General features: G+C 38.3%; 2 protein-coding genes across 3 annotated transcripts in view; one reads left to right on the forward strand and one right to left on the reverse strand.

Annotated features, from left to right (window-relative positions):
- The window catches only part of Magi (membrane associated guanylate kinase, WW and PDZ domain containing protein magi), a 37,077-nt gene extending 30,065 nt beyond the window's left edge, over positions 1–7,012 (reverse strand). Inside the window, exons 1-3 of the mRNA XM_028169838.2 lie at positions 5,987–7,012; positions 5,379–5,578; positions 1,666–1,775 (exon numbers count right to left, since the gene is read on the reverse strand). Of these exons, the coding sequence (XP_028025639.2) occupies positions 1,666–1,775; positions 5,379–5,578; positions 5,987–6,201 (525 nt within the window). The 5' untranslated portion in view covers positions 6,202–7,012. The remainder of the gene's footprint in view (positions 1–1,665; positions 1,776–5,378; positions 5,579–5,986) is intronic.
- Positions 7,013–12,825: 5,813 nt separating this feature from the next.
- Positions 12,826–16,272, forward strand: part of cher (filamin A protein cher) — a 111,697-nt gene continuing 108,250 nt past the window's right edge. For both annotated transcript variants that reach the window (XM_028169794.2, XM_089739808.1), the window contains exon 1: positions 12,826–13,062. The gene's annotated coding sequence lies outside the window, so the exon portion shown is untranslated. The remainder of the gene's footprint in view (positions 13,063–16,272) is intronic.

The following is a 16,272-nucleotide window of genomic DNA, read 5'->3' on the forward strand; positions in this document are numbered from 1 at the left end:
GGCGACCTAAGGGGGTTGAGGCTGCGCCGCACGCTACCGTCACTCTAGCGCGCTGGCACCAGGAGGACGGGACGGCGCGTCGGCGGCTGCGGACTGCGATGCGGTCCGCATTTTCGTCGTCGCTGTCGTCGCCGAACATACTGTTGAAGAGCAACCCGGTCGGCGGTGTATCGCGTTCCGACCCGGTAGGCTGGTTCTGGCCCAGCGGGGTATCCCGGAACACCAACGGCACCGCCCGGGCGGCCTGGTAAGGCCGCCGTACCGCGGAGACTGACGTCGTTGGTCGTCGACTATCGCCTCGACGACCCGTCGGTCGGGCGTCCTCGGGGTGGCGCCGCGTGTCTGGTTGTATTGTTGACCGCGGGAACCCCCCTACTCTGAACGGGTTCTGACCCCGGACGGAGATCGGACGTCGGGTGTAAGAGTGCAGGGGAGTCGTTTAGTGGGTGGGCCCTAAAATCCTTGGGCCCGCGATCTGCTCTCAACACCTGCAGATCGTTGAGTCTCACATACCCCCTAGACGCGGGGACGTCGTAGAAGGTTCGGCTCTCGGTCCGAAAAAAAAAAGGTTAGGTACTCGTAGAAAAACAAAAAGGGTCTCCGGTTTAACGTGATAACGATCTTATAACTCGATGAACAACAGGTTCCACGCATGAAAAAGTGTCACGTTCCGCCTGAGCAATTACGTCGTAGGTGTCTATGGGCTCCTGTAACCACTTAACACCAGGTGGGCTGTGAGCTCGTCCAACCATTTAAGCAATAAAAAAAATTCTTTAGAAGTTTCCTATAATACAGAAAATGGTTTTTTAGATTTCTTCTTGTTCTAAGCACTTTCGTATCGTTCATCCAATTAAATTAAAGCTCTTTTACAGATTTTGGCAGCAGTTCAAGGAAGCTTACTGACATGTCAGCTAGCTAATACATAGATTTTATGTTTTTTTTTCCTACATAACCATTCACCATCATAAAAAAAAATAAACAAACTTCATTGCTTTATTACAAAGTGATTCCGAATTGTACAATTGTGCTTTCGGATCTAATTCGTGAATCCACTACCAGAGGACCGTGCTAATGGCACGACTGTGCTGTTACCTTATCGTATTCACCGTTACATATTAATACGTCAGATGGGATTATTTTTTTAAATTTTCTTTCCTCACTGATTTATTACAGCGTTTCATACCCGATCCTGTAGACCGAATGGTAAATAGTCGACGTCGCCCTAAGCACGTCATTACGGATCCTCCCGATCCATTAACGGGGCTTTTAGGTACCACAAGCACCGGTCACCGTCCTCGTCGAACCCGTCGCTTGCGACGAAGGGCTCGACGTAAATTAACCCATTTAGTAAATTAACCCATAGACACAACCAACTGAGTTTCTCGTCAGATCTTCTCAGTGGGTCGTGTTTCCGATCCGGTGGTAGATTCAGCGAAGCACTGCTCTTGCTGGAGCCAGTATTAGCAACACCTCTGAACCCCCTGAGCTCACCTACACGTCAAGGAGGAGCTGAAATAGCCTCTCAAAGCTATCAGCATAGGTAGGAATATAAAAACAGCGTTAAATCAATTTGTCTCTCTTCTTAGTCGCATACTTCATTGCTGAAGGTTGTGTCCCTGAAAGCCCTTCGTGGTTCTTTGTCTAAAGTATTCTTTTGTTACGAACCTGTGGTCCCTTAGTGAGGTTTACTGTTAATCTGTTCCCGCGCAACTCTCCCCCGGGGGTCGGGCCGTTGGTCTGACCGTTACTGGTGTTCTCGGCAGCAAGTTTCTCCGCTGTAAAAGAATAAATAGTTTTCGATTATTTAATCAATGGACAAAACATATCTTCCGCTTGATTTCTAAACAAGTTTACGAATGATCCTTTTCTTTTGCTTTATTTCTGAAATCAGCATATTTGAAACTAGCTTTTGCCCGCGACTTCGTCCACGTGAAATAGTTACTTCGGCATAACGCTATTTATTACCCGCCTCTTCATTTACGTAGAAAGTGAAAATATTTTTCAATAATAGCATGGAGTTATTTAAGGTATCGAAATCACGCTTTTTAACCAACTTCAAAAAGGAAGTTATCAATTCATTGGTCTTAGCGTGATGTTATATAGCCTATAGCCTTTCTCGATAAATGGGCTATCACTGAAGGAATTTTTCAAATCGGACCAGAAGTTCCTGAGATTAGCGCGTTCAAACAAACAAACTCTTCAGCTTTAGAATAATAGTATAGATGTTTCATTCATAAAAAATTCTCTACTTCTTGTATTGGCTTCTAGTCTTGTTCGCAGTTCCGCACAACACGGGAATTTGTAGGTACGTATTTACCGTGTTATAGCAGGGTTGCCTGTACCAGCGAATTGAGGTCGCCAACTGTCATTTACAGATAGTAGGGAAGTAAGCCCGAACGGATAGGTAGCACAGTATTGCTGCCGCGAATGTCATACGTATCAGTTAGAAGTTTGGGACAGCCGTTATATAATGAGAATTCGACCTCATGTCTCAAGCTCAGCATGAGACATTCATTATCAATGAATATTATGTTTTCTAACATCCGGTATATATTTATATATTTCTAACATCCGGATATGCTTCAGCAGGGTATACCAGTGCTTCGGTCACATGGCGGTCAGATAGTCTTGAAAAATTAAGGGCAGTGTAGACGGTAAGAGCCCTACACATTGGTCAGACGTGATGGTTAAAGAACTCAAAGTGCCAATGTCAAAGAATCAGTCCGAAGATTATAGCAAGCGGAAGAGTTTGCTGCATCGTTTTTGTCGAGCCCATCATCCTCAGCAGTGAGGCTACGACCGGAGAAGGTGGATAAATCAATTACCATTGGACCGTAAGCGTGTCAATCCATTTTAGCTGATAAAGACACGCACTGGCTGAAGTCCAATTAGTACGTCATTAAACTAAGACATTACTAAACAGCACAAACAACCAACACTAGTAAAACTAAAAGGTTTCAAAAAATAATAATCAAATAATGAAAAATAGTCTCTACTTTTAAGACCATAAAGATATTATTTGAAGATTCCGAACAAAACATACGACGGTGTATTTATTTAATTGCGTGAGTGCAACCATTTAACATGCATACCGTTAAAATTAATGCCGCGTTACGCTTTAGTGAACGTGTTTGCGCTTTTACTTTGTCCGTTTAACAGATGAATTAGCTGTATTGAGTTATTACTTAAGACTAAGGTTTAGATGCGGACAGAATGGAAAGCAGTCAACGTCGCCCCAAACACGTCATTTCGGATCCTCCCGATCCACTAATGATGCGTTTAGGTACCTCAAACACCGGTCATCGTTCTCGTCGAACCCGTCGCTTGCGACGAAGGGATCGACGAGTAAATTAAACCTCAGACACAGGCCACTGAATTTCTCGCCGGATCTTCTCAGTGGGTCGCGTTTCCGATCCGGTGGCAGATTCTGCCGCGAAGCACGGCTCTTGCTAGGGTTCGTGCTAGCAACGTCATCAGGTTTGAGCCCCGTGAGCTCACCTACTAGTTAAGGCGACGCTGATATAGCCTCTCAAGGCTATCAGCTTAGGTAGGATAAAAAAAAAGTGTAGATTGTCTGATGGAAAACGCTGGGGATATATGCGGCACATTTCACACGGACATCGGACAACTCGGTAACGAGTGGAAATAAATTAACCCTATGTGGTTATAGGATGAGGGTGTGGTTATAGGATGAGGGTGTGGTTATAGGATGAGGGTGTGGTTATAGGATGAGGGTATGGTTATAGGATGAGGGTATGGTTATAGGATGAGCACATTTTCTTTGACTGCCCCAATATCGTGACCCCTCTTTATGGTATCCTTCCAAAAGACATCCCTCAGCCTATTAATATTAATTCTCTATTAACTTTAGTATATTCTACACATGTAAATATTATATGTAATTTTTTATTTACTAATAAATATTTATCTTTAAAGTTGTTAGTCTAACTTACTTAAGTTAGACTTAAGAACTACTTACTTAAGAACAGCACACGACTAACTTACTAACTTACTAACTTACTTAAGACTACGACTAACTTACTTAAGAACAGCACACTTGTGCTGTTCTTAAAATAGATTTGCGTATAGATAAACTGATCAAATTTATTTGTATTTAGTTCTTTTTTCTAAGCACCTGTCATTTTTGTGCATATTGTGACATTGGCCAAATCAAAAACTAAGGCGTTGGAGGCAAATTTAAAAAAAAATTGAACCTAAATTGGCTTCTGGTGCTTGTTTCACTTGCCAACATCAATATTTAGAATGTAGCTTAGAATGCTTTTTACATATTGTAGTACATGCGGTAGAGCGTCTTGTGAGCTCGCACAGGTGGGTACCACCACCCTGCTTATTTTTGCTGTGCAGCAGAAGTGCGTTTCGATTTGAAGGGTGGGGCGGTCGTTGTATTGTAAAAACTGAGAGGCATTAACGTAGTTGATATTTATAGGCTCCGGAGATCATTTAGCACTAGGTGAGCTATGAGCTACCTGTAGAAGCAATAAAAAAAAAGTAAGCTCACCTCCCACCTGGATTTCAGGGGTTACCCGAATGGACCAATACATAAGGAACAACTGAGACTGAAAAGGTCATTAACTACATTGAATGCCTGTCGCACTCTTCAAACAGGTAACCGGATCACTTCAAGATAAACAACCAGGTTGGCGATACCAACCCATGTGTTTACAATACATCATATCTGTGTATGTATTAAGAATGCTCAAAAAACATTGAAATTGAAGAGCTCAATATAAAAATATGGGCCGTCATTAGTTATTGGGACGAAACCTACAACTTTCTACAAGAAATTATAAATATTTGGCTGGTCCTTTGAAACTCAAGGTAGCTAAATAAATGAAAGATAAACATAGTTTCTGTTTTTTAACTTGTGACAAATCTTTCGGGAAAACAACTTTCATGGAATAAGTAATAGGTCATTCTATTAATTTCATATTACTCAAAGAAAAAGAGACACAAACCAAATTAATATAAGTCTACAATAAAAGGTTCTTAATTGTTTGAAATTTCTAGTTATCTATATAATAAGCAGTATTATTTCACTGGTTGAGCTTATAATGAATATTACTTTAATTTAATTATTTTTATTAGTTTATCATAAATGGTATTGACAATGAAATCTGAATAATATATGAATAATGAATAATATTTTAATTCTTTATTTTTGAGTACAGCTTAATTTCAAATCTAAACTATAAAATGTCATATTTTTAATTTGCCATACTCCTGCTTTGATGAGTCAGCAACAAACAACAAACAAATCTCCTAACACTTATTTAATAAATGTATATAAAAGTATCAGAAAGTCCCTAATAAAATCATAATGTACAGCAATACCTTTGTAGTATATTAGTCATACATACCTCTTAATCTTCTTGCTTGGAGTACAGGGTTCTCATACTGGGTCCTTCTATTAATATGGTCAACATAGTATGAACCATAACGTTCGTCTGTCACTCTTTCCCAGCCATATGGCAGCTCGTCTTCACCACATTCCCCTAGAGAGTGTTTACGGACCCTTGCGAGTCTTGGATCAAGCCAGTGCGAAGTACCAGTGTTGTTACTGTGGGTTGAAGATGATACGAACACATGTGAGATACTAAATGAATGATGAATGAATGATTTATTTTATTTCAGACAACAATAAGTCCATATGTGTACATAGTATCATTGAAATATACTTAACATTAACAAAACCAATCAAATAAAAAATATACATTTATTAAAAGTAGCTATCAGCGGAATACATTTCAAATATTCCATTCCACTGATACTTACTTTGAACCAACCATTATTATTACTAATATTATTTAGTCCGCAAGTGAACCATGGTACAATGGTTCAAGTACCGACAGTCATAACGGTCTGTTAATGCCTTCAGGACTAAAGACATTATTCATTTTTCTGTGTAATTTGATATGCTGCAAATTAATAAAGCTGTGGTTTTGTACTGAATTAATTGATAACTTACTCAATAAAATAAACTTCACCAGCAGGTGTGAATGCTTTTTCCCACATCGGAGGCAGGGGTCCCAAATCATAGTCATCTTCATCCTGTCTTTTCTGGCCTGGTTCTCCAGCTCTTACGCCCACTACTGAACCTCCTACATTTCCAGCAGTACCAGAACTATGTGTCGAAATTCCAGCTGAAGACAATCTGTCTGAATCCACTGAGCTTTGTGCCATTTTTAAAGCAACCTTATGACATTTTACACAAAATTTTAAAATAAAAACCCTCCAAAACAACACGTTTTTCTTGGTATTCCAAATTTAAAACATTTTTCAGAAGACATCATATGACTTATCTATACAGCCGTGGTCTTTGTATTCATGATTTTACTCATCGATCTGGTATTTCGTAAAAAACAAAACATCAACATGCCAGCGACCGCATATGACTCATTTTTGGCTTGATTCCTTCAGACTTGTTCGCTCGTGTTGTTTCACCTATGTTGATGGCACTTGGTTGAAAAATAACAGGATTACGCTCACACCATTGTGTGCTCTATTTATAAGATGCAATCAATTAAATGCAGCGATCTGCAGGTGCATCGTAACGAACTTTTACGATAACGATTTAAAGTCGGGTTTCCTCACGTTAATACACATATTAACTGTAAATTAAACGAATTTCACTTTAATTAAACACTATTTGTTTATAATAACAGTTTCACTTTCTTAGGTACTGGGTAAAATTCTGTCTTTGAAAGTAGGTGCAACAAGTGTGTAGGCACACAAGTACAGCTGTTTGTTTAGATAGTAAGAAGCTACAGTTGTTAGCTCACTTATTAGCGCGTTAATGAAATGTTCTTCCAGAATTATAAGTGCAACTAAAACTAAATGGAACCCTTTGATGGATTTTAGTAAAATGAATGCATATTTAATACACAAATCAAATTGTTAATCGTTTTGCTTAGAATTGTTTGTGGGCCATCAAATCACTAACGTATAGTACGCACACAATCAAACTTTCAACGTCCTACTAGAGTTGTTTGACTGCATTTTTGTATCATAAATCGATTGAGACGTCTGTCCTCATCGAGCAATTTTGTTATTTCGAATGTTTTAGTTTGACTATTTCCTCTTTAGAAGTAAGTACGCATTCAGTTTAACTTCTGGCTAATATTTTATGATATACAATTAGATTATCTGAAATCACATAAATCAAGCCATTGTAAAGGGTATGGAGATGATTATTTTATGAATTATTAAAAAAAAAAATTTTTTAATCGATTCTGTTATGACAACCATTGCATAAAATTTGTGTCACAGTTTAATATTTTGATGTATAATCTATATAATCTTAATATCAGGTATTTAATCTATATACGGTCCTTGTTTTAATAGGGTAAAGATATGACTTAAGGGTCTTAGTTACCAGGTCATAAAAACCTATTAAAAAAAATTAATAGGGTATTGGGGTATTGTATTCGGATAGTGGATCATTTTCAAATTTAACAATATCCCAAGGTAAAAGTCCAAGATGATAAAATATCAAGGAGTAGTAAAAAAATTAGTTTTCTGAACAAGGAAATTATTATATAATTACTTGTAGAATCATAAGTTTGTAAGATGTACATTGTACATTTACGTACTTCAACATTTCAGTAACGACCTCTAAAATAAATATCACTCATTCGCTGGCTATATATAATGATAATGGTAATAATACACCCCAGGTGCAAATAAAAAATAATCAACAAAATAACTAGGTAGGTACTTACTTAGTGACATGAATTTATTAGAGTTGTGAAATTCATCGATAGATGGCGTACTTTTAGAATTCATGAAAATCAAAATCGTAATAGAAAATATGAATAAATGCTATGAAGTTTTCTATAATTTATTGCCTTTGATACCACACGAGCATTAGGCCAGCAACCAGTGGACAGAGAAAATTGTGCTTGGATAAATACTGTTTGGATGTTAATTCCAGAACTCGGGAATCGAAAAAAACGTGGTTCTAGAAAGTACGAATGCTTACTATCCGCTACTTGAAACGATACAATTTCCAACAATTCTCCAGAGGACTTCCTTTAAAACATACGGTACAAAACACATACGTTCCGCAGGGTTTTTATGAATGATAGGAGTTTGTGACCTGCAGTCATCTCAATTACAAGGTGAACCTCCGATAGTCCCTAAAGTGACATTTAATTAAAAAGTTACGGACTTACAACAACGTTCAATAGATGGCGGTGCACCGCATTCCTGCATTCGTCTTTTCTTCAGAAATTAATAGCGGACGGCCAACCTGGTTTTAAATAGTTTTAGCCATAGATATCAACCGCCTTGAAACATTCTGTTCTATTCTATCAGCCCACAGCTGTCCACTGCTGGACATAGGCCTACCCCAAGCCTCGCCACAAATAGGTCCTGCTTGCATCCAGCGGACAACATTTTAGTTCTATCGTATAACCGTACGTACCCACGATCCAAGTTTTCCGAGGTCAATGAAATGTTTTGACAAATAAATGCAGGTCCACGATAATGTTTGTTATTTCAGAAGGTAATATGACTTTTAATTCGTAGTTAAATTGACAAAGAACATCTATATTGCTGTGTATGGTATTCATGTACAACAGTGTAGTATGTACGCAGGAGGTCTAATATGGCGTCCGGCATAGACTATACACAGCTCTTCTTTATAGCATAAATTAAAATATTTTGGTTCAACTGGCAATGAGTTTGCTGAAGGCCACCCGTGTATACGGCTATGCGGGGAAAGATGAATATCGAAAGCTGTGATGCGAGTCGACGTACACGTACCACGGTAGAACACACATTTGTTTATATGTATGTGAAAAAAAAAGAAGGGCTAAATCCCGCCATAATACAAATTTATTCCTTGTATATATATATTTCTAAAAGATTTCGGAAGGGGAAGCTCCATAGAAACCAGTCGAACTGAGAGCCAAAAATATTTCATTAAGCATCAATATTTCATTATGAGATCCCTAGGTGTCGTCAGGGATTTGTTTCGTTTAAATTTAAACACATAATGACGTAGGCACCGGTCGACAATTACAAAGAATTTATAACACACTCATCGGTTGCCGCAAAAATAGCGTAAATTATGTATCGCTAACCAAATGTTCCTGCATTCCATAAAGAAGTTTTTACGAACAATCAAATAATTTAATGAACATTCGTAATGGATAAATGTAGTTGGAAACAGCGCGCAAATATTTGAAGCAGCCGTTGGGACGTGACATTATTAATGTAATAGGCATATAATAGGTATTTTTCTTCTAAAAATTACGAAAGTTGAAATTCATTTCGAGATTCTCAATGTCGATTCGAAATTAAATTACCTCTTGGTTACAGTAACGTTTACCTTATTATTTAATAGACATGTATATATATTAGACTTATGCATGCTTAAGATCATCCAATTTACATAGACTAACAAATTCGCGGATGCTTACTGTGGGCTTAGTGCGAGTTTCTTAATGTTCTCGATAGCGTGAAAGTTAATCAAATTTTGTATGCAGTTGGATCAGCGACCCCAGTGACAAACTTTTTATTTTTTATTGCTTATATGGACGAGCTCACAGCCCACCTGGTGTTAAGTGGTCACTGGAGCCCATAGACGTCTACAACGTAAATGCCGCCACCCACCTAGAGATATAAGTTCTAAGGTCTCAAGTATAGTTACAACGGCTGCCCCACCCTTCAAACCGAAACGCATTACTGCTTCACGGCTGAAATAAGCAGGGTGGTGGTACCTCCCCGCGCGGACTCATAAGAGGTCCTACCACCAGTGTCTACAGCAAACGTACGCAAACGATCCTATTCCATACAAATATGAGCTAACTTTTACGCTACGTTAAAAAACTCGCACTAAGCACACTGATGGTAGAGAGTCTTGTGAGTCTGCACGAGTAGCTACTACGACTCTTTCTGCTTCTGCGGTGAAGCAATAATTTGCTTCGGTTTGAAGGTCGTTTTACTATAAAACTGAGATCAGAACTCGTGTCTCAAAGTGTCTGAGGGTAATTGTGTTGCTGATATCTATAAGTTCCGGTAACCTCTTTATACCAGGTGGGCTCTCAACTCATCCACCCACCTAAGGAAAAAAAAAAGAAAGATAAAGGGATAAAAGGTATTCAGTTTTCGTACGAAAGATGAGAACTTCTTTTTAACACGCTTTTATTAATTTTAACATTAATATGTAGGTATGTGTTTTTTATGTATTAATAAATTTGTTTATTATTACTTTTTTAACGAAACGATTGATTGATACAGACACATGATATGTGTTATCGAGCAACACTTCCGGCCTCACATAATTAATTATTTACGAACTTAGGAAATATATAGAACTTATTATTATCTTATAATATAGTTAGTAATTTCATAATCAAGTAAATAGTTCATTCATATTTCTTTATACTTATAATATTTTATTGGCGCCTTCCGCTTGACAGCTTCCGGCGCAATAAACCTTACGGCGCAATAAGCCTTAATGCTATTTATGTTACATAATTCGATATTATTAAATAATAATTGTACGTAAATAATCAGCAGAATAATTAAGATGAACAATGTTTAATATTACCTACTAAGTTTGTATTTAAATAGGTCAAGATGATTGTATAAATACCGGCGGTTAGCATATCTCGATTGCATTCGTATTCTACCCACCGTAACGTGTACTAAAGAGAATATAATATTTCGTGTGGATGTAAATTGTCTCAATTGTCGCCGCCACCCTGAGGATCCGTTTATATATGGCATACCTATTAATAACATTATTTCTAAAATTCAATAAGTAATAGTAGATAGATTAGATTTGCATCTGTGATGGTTATCAAATTCAGCTAAAAATTGTCAGGTCACAAAACACTTCCTAGTGGATTGAAAGTAAACAAAATAACACTAAATGACCAACCAACAATTTAAATAATATAATAATCTACTAACGGGGGTTTTAAAAATCACAATTATTGTCAATAATTGCGACCGGCAGAGATTGCATTGAAACGGAAAATACTCAAATCGAGCACCCACAAAAAGGCATTCACAGTGTCCAGTCCAGCCCAGTTCAGGGTCCAGATGGGGTTCAACCATCATTATCAACATCGTCCCATTACCGAATTATCCACTGCTGGACACAGGGAACTTCCAATTTCTATCATCCGGTACGGCTAACGGCCTCTTATCCTTCACTTCAGGTGAACTGGTTTCAAGCAAAATTAAGCAATATAAGCTAGAGATTTTTGGGCAGATCGTGCATGATGAAAAACATAAACAGGGCTAGCTGATAATAACACACGATGAAGGTTCAAAGAAAGCGATCGCCTAGACGAATATGGTACTCATGACAGCGAAGGTTCTACAAGAGCTATTTCTTGTGTTCAAAATGCTAGTCAATTGAAGTGACAAGTGTAACTTTGAATAAAAAAAAAAACAAATGTTGGCCATTTAGTAATATAGGCCAATAGTTGGTGCATGTGCTCCATATAAAAAAAATTAAAATTTTCAATCTACCTCCTTTTATCGTAGTCTGTCGCCACATATCCTACTTTCGTATGAAATACGTACTCAACAAATGTTCACGATTCACTTCCACAGTGAAGTAATAACACCGTGTAATAAAAATCAAACCCGCAAAATTATAATTTGCGTAATCACTGGTGGTAGGACCTCTTGGGAGTCCACACGGGTAGGTACCACCATCCCGCCTATTTCCGCCGTGCAGCAGTAATGCGTTTCGGTTCGAAGGGTAGGGTAGCCGTTGTAACTATACTGAGACCTTAGAACTTATATCTCGAGGTGGGTGGCGCATTTACGTTGTAGATGTCTATGGGCTCCAGTAACCACTTAACATCAGGTGGGCTGTGAGCTCGTCCATCCATCTAAGCAATAAAAAAAAATTCTTTAGAAGTTTCCTATAATTAAGAAAATGGTTTTTTAGATTTCTTCTTATTCTAAGCACTTTCGTATCGTTCATCCAATTAAATTAAAGCTCTTTTACAGATTTTGGCAGCAATTCAAGGAAGCTTACTGACATGTCAGCTAACTAATACATAGATTTTATGTTTTTTTGTTTTTTTTTCCTACATAAGCTTTTTTTCCTACATAACCATTCACCATCAGGTGGCCCATATGCTCGTCTGCTTACAAGGGCATATAAAAAAAGACAGGGTTTGAAAGTAGACGGTAATGCGAGGAAGCGTCGTAAAAGGTTTGGTGGATCTTGACAATGCGATAGAATGGTTGTGAATGACGTATGATAGATGACGATGAAGATGACGTATGATAGGCTTGAATGTAAAAAGATGACATGTTGGGCCGACCCTAAGGGCAAGAAGAAGAAGAAATTACATCCTCGAAATGAAATGAGAAGTCGAATGAGATTACTATTATGGCGTTCGTTAAGCGTCCTAGGTACTTAGGTCATTTTTAGAACGAGGCTTAAGGATAGAACGTACGAATAATAACAGGAGGATAATCTGCCTTTATTCCTGGTTGAATTTAATTCGCGGCAGTGACCGTCTGCCGTCGGTGTTTCTGTCAAATATGACAACAGTATTGCGATTTTATTGAAATCAATCGGGTGACATTGAAACAGGCGACATATAAGCATTTTCGATTAGATGACATTCTTTATCACGACCTATAAACAAATTGAAAACAAGATCCACGCATTCAGACCACCCATGACTCACGATCACCCATCCAGTTATTATTTCCATCCATGCAGGCATGCCTTTATGATGTTAGCCAAAATTACACCGTTACCTACCGCACCGCATTTTCCCTGCCACCTAAATTTTATATTAAAAGGCACATGACTCGATCTTAGTCACGTATGTACGCTGGACGCAGACGCCAGAAACACATTGCATATTAGCTAACATAACCACTATCTAATTCTTTAATTTATAAAACGCGTCACGGTGTCAAGTTAACGCTGTTTTTCGCGCCATTTTTGAACCGACTTGTTTTTTTTTTTAATTCAGTGCCTAAAGGATCTGTACACTGCTGTCAAATTAACAGTGTTATCAGTTTGTGCTGTGAGTTTTTCTAAACAGAACAAAGGTAAGAATTTTAAAGTATTCCTTAAAAATTGTGGCGAACAATACCTAAGACGCCGTGAGTCGCCGTGCCGCGTCCGATTTGCCAAATCGTGCGAGCTCGGCGATACACATTAAAATCTGACTTGGCATAAATGTAGGGTTTCGTAAAACTTACGAGTTATATTAAACGGCCAGAATATTGAGTGGCAACCAGTGATGTAACCAGTTAGCAAAACTGCGATATTTTCGGATTTGTGTATCCGATTATTTCGTGTCGTCTGTGATTTTTCTGTGTAGGACGATTTCTATAAATGACGTCGCCATTTTAGAGGCATCATATTGAAGCGTGCATGGTGTACTGTTACATTTAATATTCGCATACATTACCACTGAAATCTTTCGAAGTTATCAAAAAGCTCGTTGCTCTACTGAACTTGTTTAAAAATAAGCTAACCGTTTATTTATGAAGTGACGTGAATATAATGTTGGATAGATAAATAATTTTAAATTATTAATGTAAACACCGTTAGATTACAGTGGAGTATATTTATTCTAGGCTTTAGAGCAGTAATGTTTACGCGTAATGTCTTGTATCAGATGAAATAAATATGATAATGATAAAACATGTCGATTGTATACAGTAGGTACAAATACGAGGCTAAGTCTTTTGGACGTAAACTTTGTTGTTTTTTTTTATTGCTTACATGGGTGGACGAGCTCACCGCCCATCTAGTTACTGGAGCTCATAGACATTTACAACGTAAATGCGCCACCTACCTTCAGATATAAGTTGTAAGGTCTCAAGTATAGTTACAACGGCTGCCCCACCCTTCAAACCAAAACGCATTACTGCTTCACGGCAGAAGTGATCACGGTTCAGGGTGGTGGCATCTACCCGCGCGGACTCACAAAACGTCCTACCACCAGTAGGTGTGTGTTCAAAAATGTAGGCCCAGGGCGCATTCTTTGTACTCTTAGAGTATCTATCCAAATTTTAACAATTACTTAATTGCATACCAATATTTACTTCTCCAAATTACATATTTTAATGAAACACATATTGATTATAGTTATACCCCGAAGCGGCTTTCAGGTCTCTGAATAATAATGGAGAAAATTGTAATGTCGTTTATCTTTGCTATTTGAACGCATTCAAAACACGCGCACCAGTAAACTATTTACATTTTAGTTCCTTTATTAATTAGTCTAGAAATAGGACAAGGTTGTTTTGTCGCAAGCTCGGTGTTTTCGCAAAGGAATTTTGTAATTAATGACACTTTACATAGTATGAAGAATAATTGCGATCTCATATTCTAACTGAACTTAAGTTGTGGGTTTTGATTTCGTACTCTGCATTAATGCCTGATATGTGATAACGAAAATTTCCGTAAAGGATTAGAATACAGGCCATAAAAAAACAATAATAGTTTATGGAATATATTCTATCCGCGCTCTGACACTCGCTACCTTTGTATATATTTTTCAAACGAGATTCCGGCCTACTTGATGGCGAGCTGCTACCGTCGCCAATAGACGTCAGTAATGTCAGGGGTAGAGGCAAGCCGTTACCTACAGCTGAGTACTCTCCGTAAGCCTTGTTTAAAAAAGGACATGTCATAGCGCTCTGAAAACCTTGTGGAGGGGAGCTCATTCCAAAGCTGGATAGCAAAAAAAATTATCTAGAAACGCACTGTGAATGAACGCAGTGGTTCTAGGCGGTATAGATGAACTCTGCTCCGGTGGCGGTCGTTGAGAATAAATATTATAGTAATGTTACGCGCTGGGGTTCGGGATAAATAAAATTCCACCAAAGTACAACTAAAAACTGTATTCAACACTTATAGAACACTTAAAACACACGACAAACAGTTTAAAACTCTCAATTCGCTTCTTCCGCTTCGCTTCAGGTGATCCGTTCGCTGTTTCGCTTCGATTAGTTCCGATTACTGACTGACTGCGTGCCATCTCTGCAACGCTTTTATAGTCGATATCACATCCCTAGAATTATCGAGAATATTCCACACATCTCCAGTATTGTTTCCGCTATCTGACAACAGATTGCGTTGTACTTCTCGAGCGTCCTAGGTGCTACTAGATCCTTCGATATTCGTTCGACTACTCGGCGATAGATGGCGTTACTCTTACCGGCGTAACAGTAGGAATATGACAATTTACTAAAGCAACTCTTGGTACAGCTCTTGAAGCCGAGAATCGCATCTATCACCTGCGTTATAAATGCGTCGCGGCCCGTATCGTGTCACATTCGTTAAGAATTATGACGTGTACGTGACAAACGTATAAATCTTTACTACCATTAAATAAAGAGTAATGTAATGTCTTAATTAAGTACGTAATCATTAAATGCGTAAGTGCAGCGCGGTCTAGAACGTTCTGCGGAAGATCGGTCAGATATTTGAGAGCGAATACGAAGTTATGCGAAGAATGGAAAAATGAAATGATTTATTTATTTATTTATTGCGTAGTTGGGTAAACGAGCTCACAGCCCACCTGGTGTTAAGTGGTTACCGGAGCCCATAGATATCTATAACGTAAATACCTCTACCCACCTTGAGATATGAGTTTTAAAGTCTCAGTATAGTTACAACGGCTACCCTACCCTTCAAACTGAAACGCCTTATTGCTTCATGGCTGAAATGGGTAGGGTGATGGTACCTACCCGTACGGACTCACAAGGTTCTACCACCAGTAAGTATAGTGTGCGCATTGAATATATCCTGTCATAGAATTTCAATGATACCTTAATCTCGTGAAGGTTGAAATCTGAACATCTGTAGCGTAGACAGAGGTAGTGTTAGCAACAACGAAATATAAAAATCTTAACAAATATTTAATACTAGCGACTCGCTCTCGCTTCGCTTCGGAAACTGTAATTTATTATTGATTTCTCCACTATTTAATGGATGTTATTATACATATAAACCTTCCTCTACAATCACTCAATCTACTAAAAAAAACTGCATCAAAATCCGTTGCGTAGTTTTAAAGATTTAAGCATACATAGGGACAGACAGATATAGGGACAGAGAAAGCGACTTTGTTTTATACTATGTAGTGATTTTTAATGACGCTTTTCTCTCGTCTATCTACCGTCTCGCTGCTGATTTGTCACGTTAATATAAATGCGTTTCCAGAGATTTTTTTAAGGTTACTTTGGTACCTATGCGTTTTCTGCCACCGCCATTGTGTTACCAAAGCTCTATGATACTTCTTA

The sequence above is a fragment of the Bombyx mandarina genome, chromosome A1 (assembly GCF_030267445.1).
Source record: "Bombyx mandarina strain Sakado chromosome A1, ASM3026744v2".
NCBI lineage: Eukaryota > Metazoa > Arthropoda > Insecta > Lepidoptera > Bombycidae > Bombyx > Bombyx mandarina.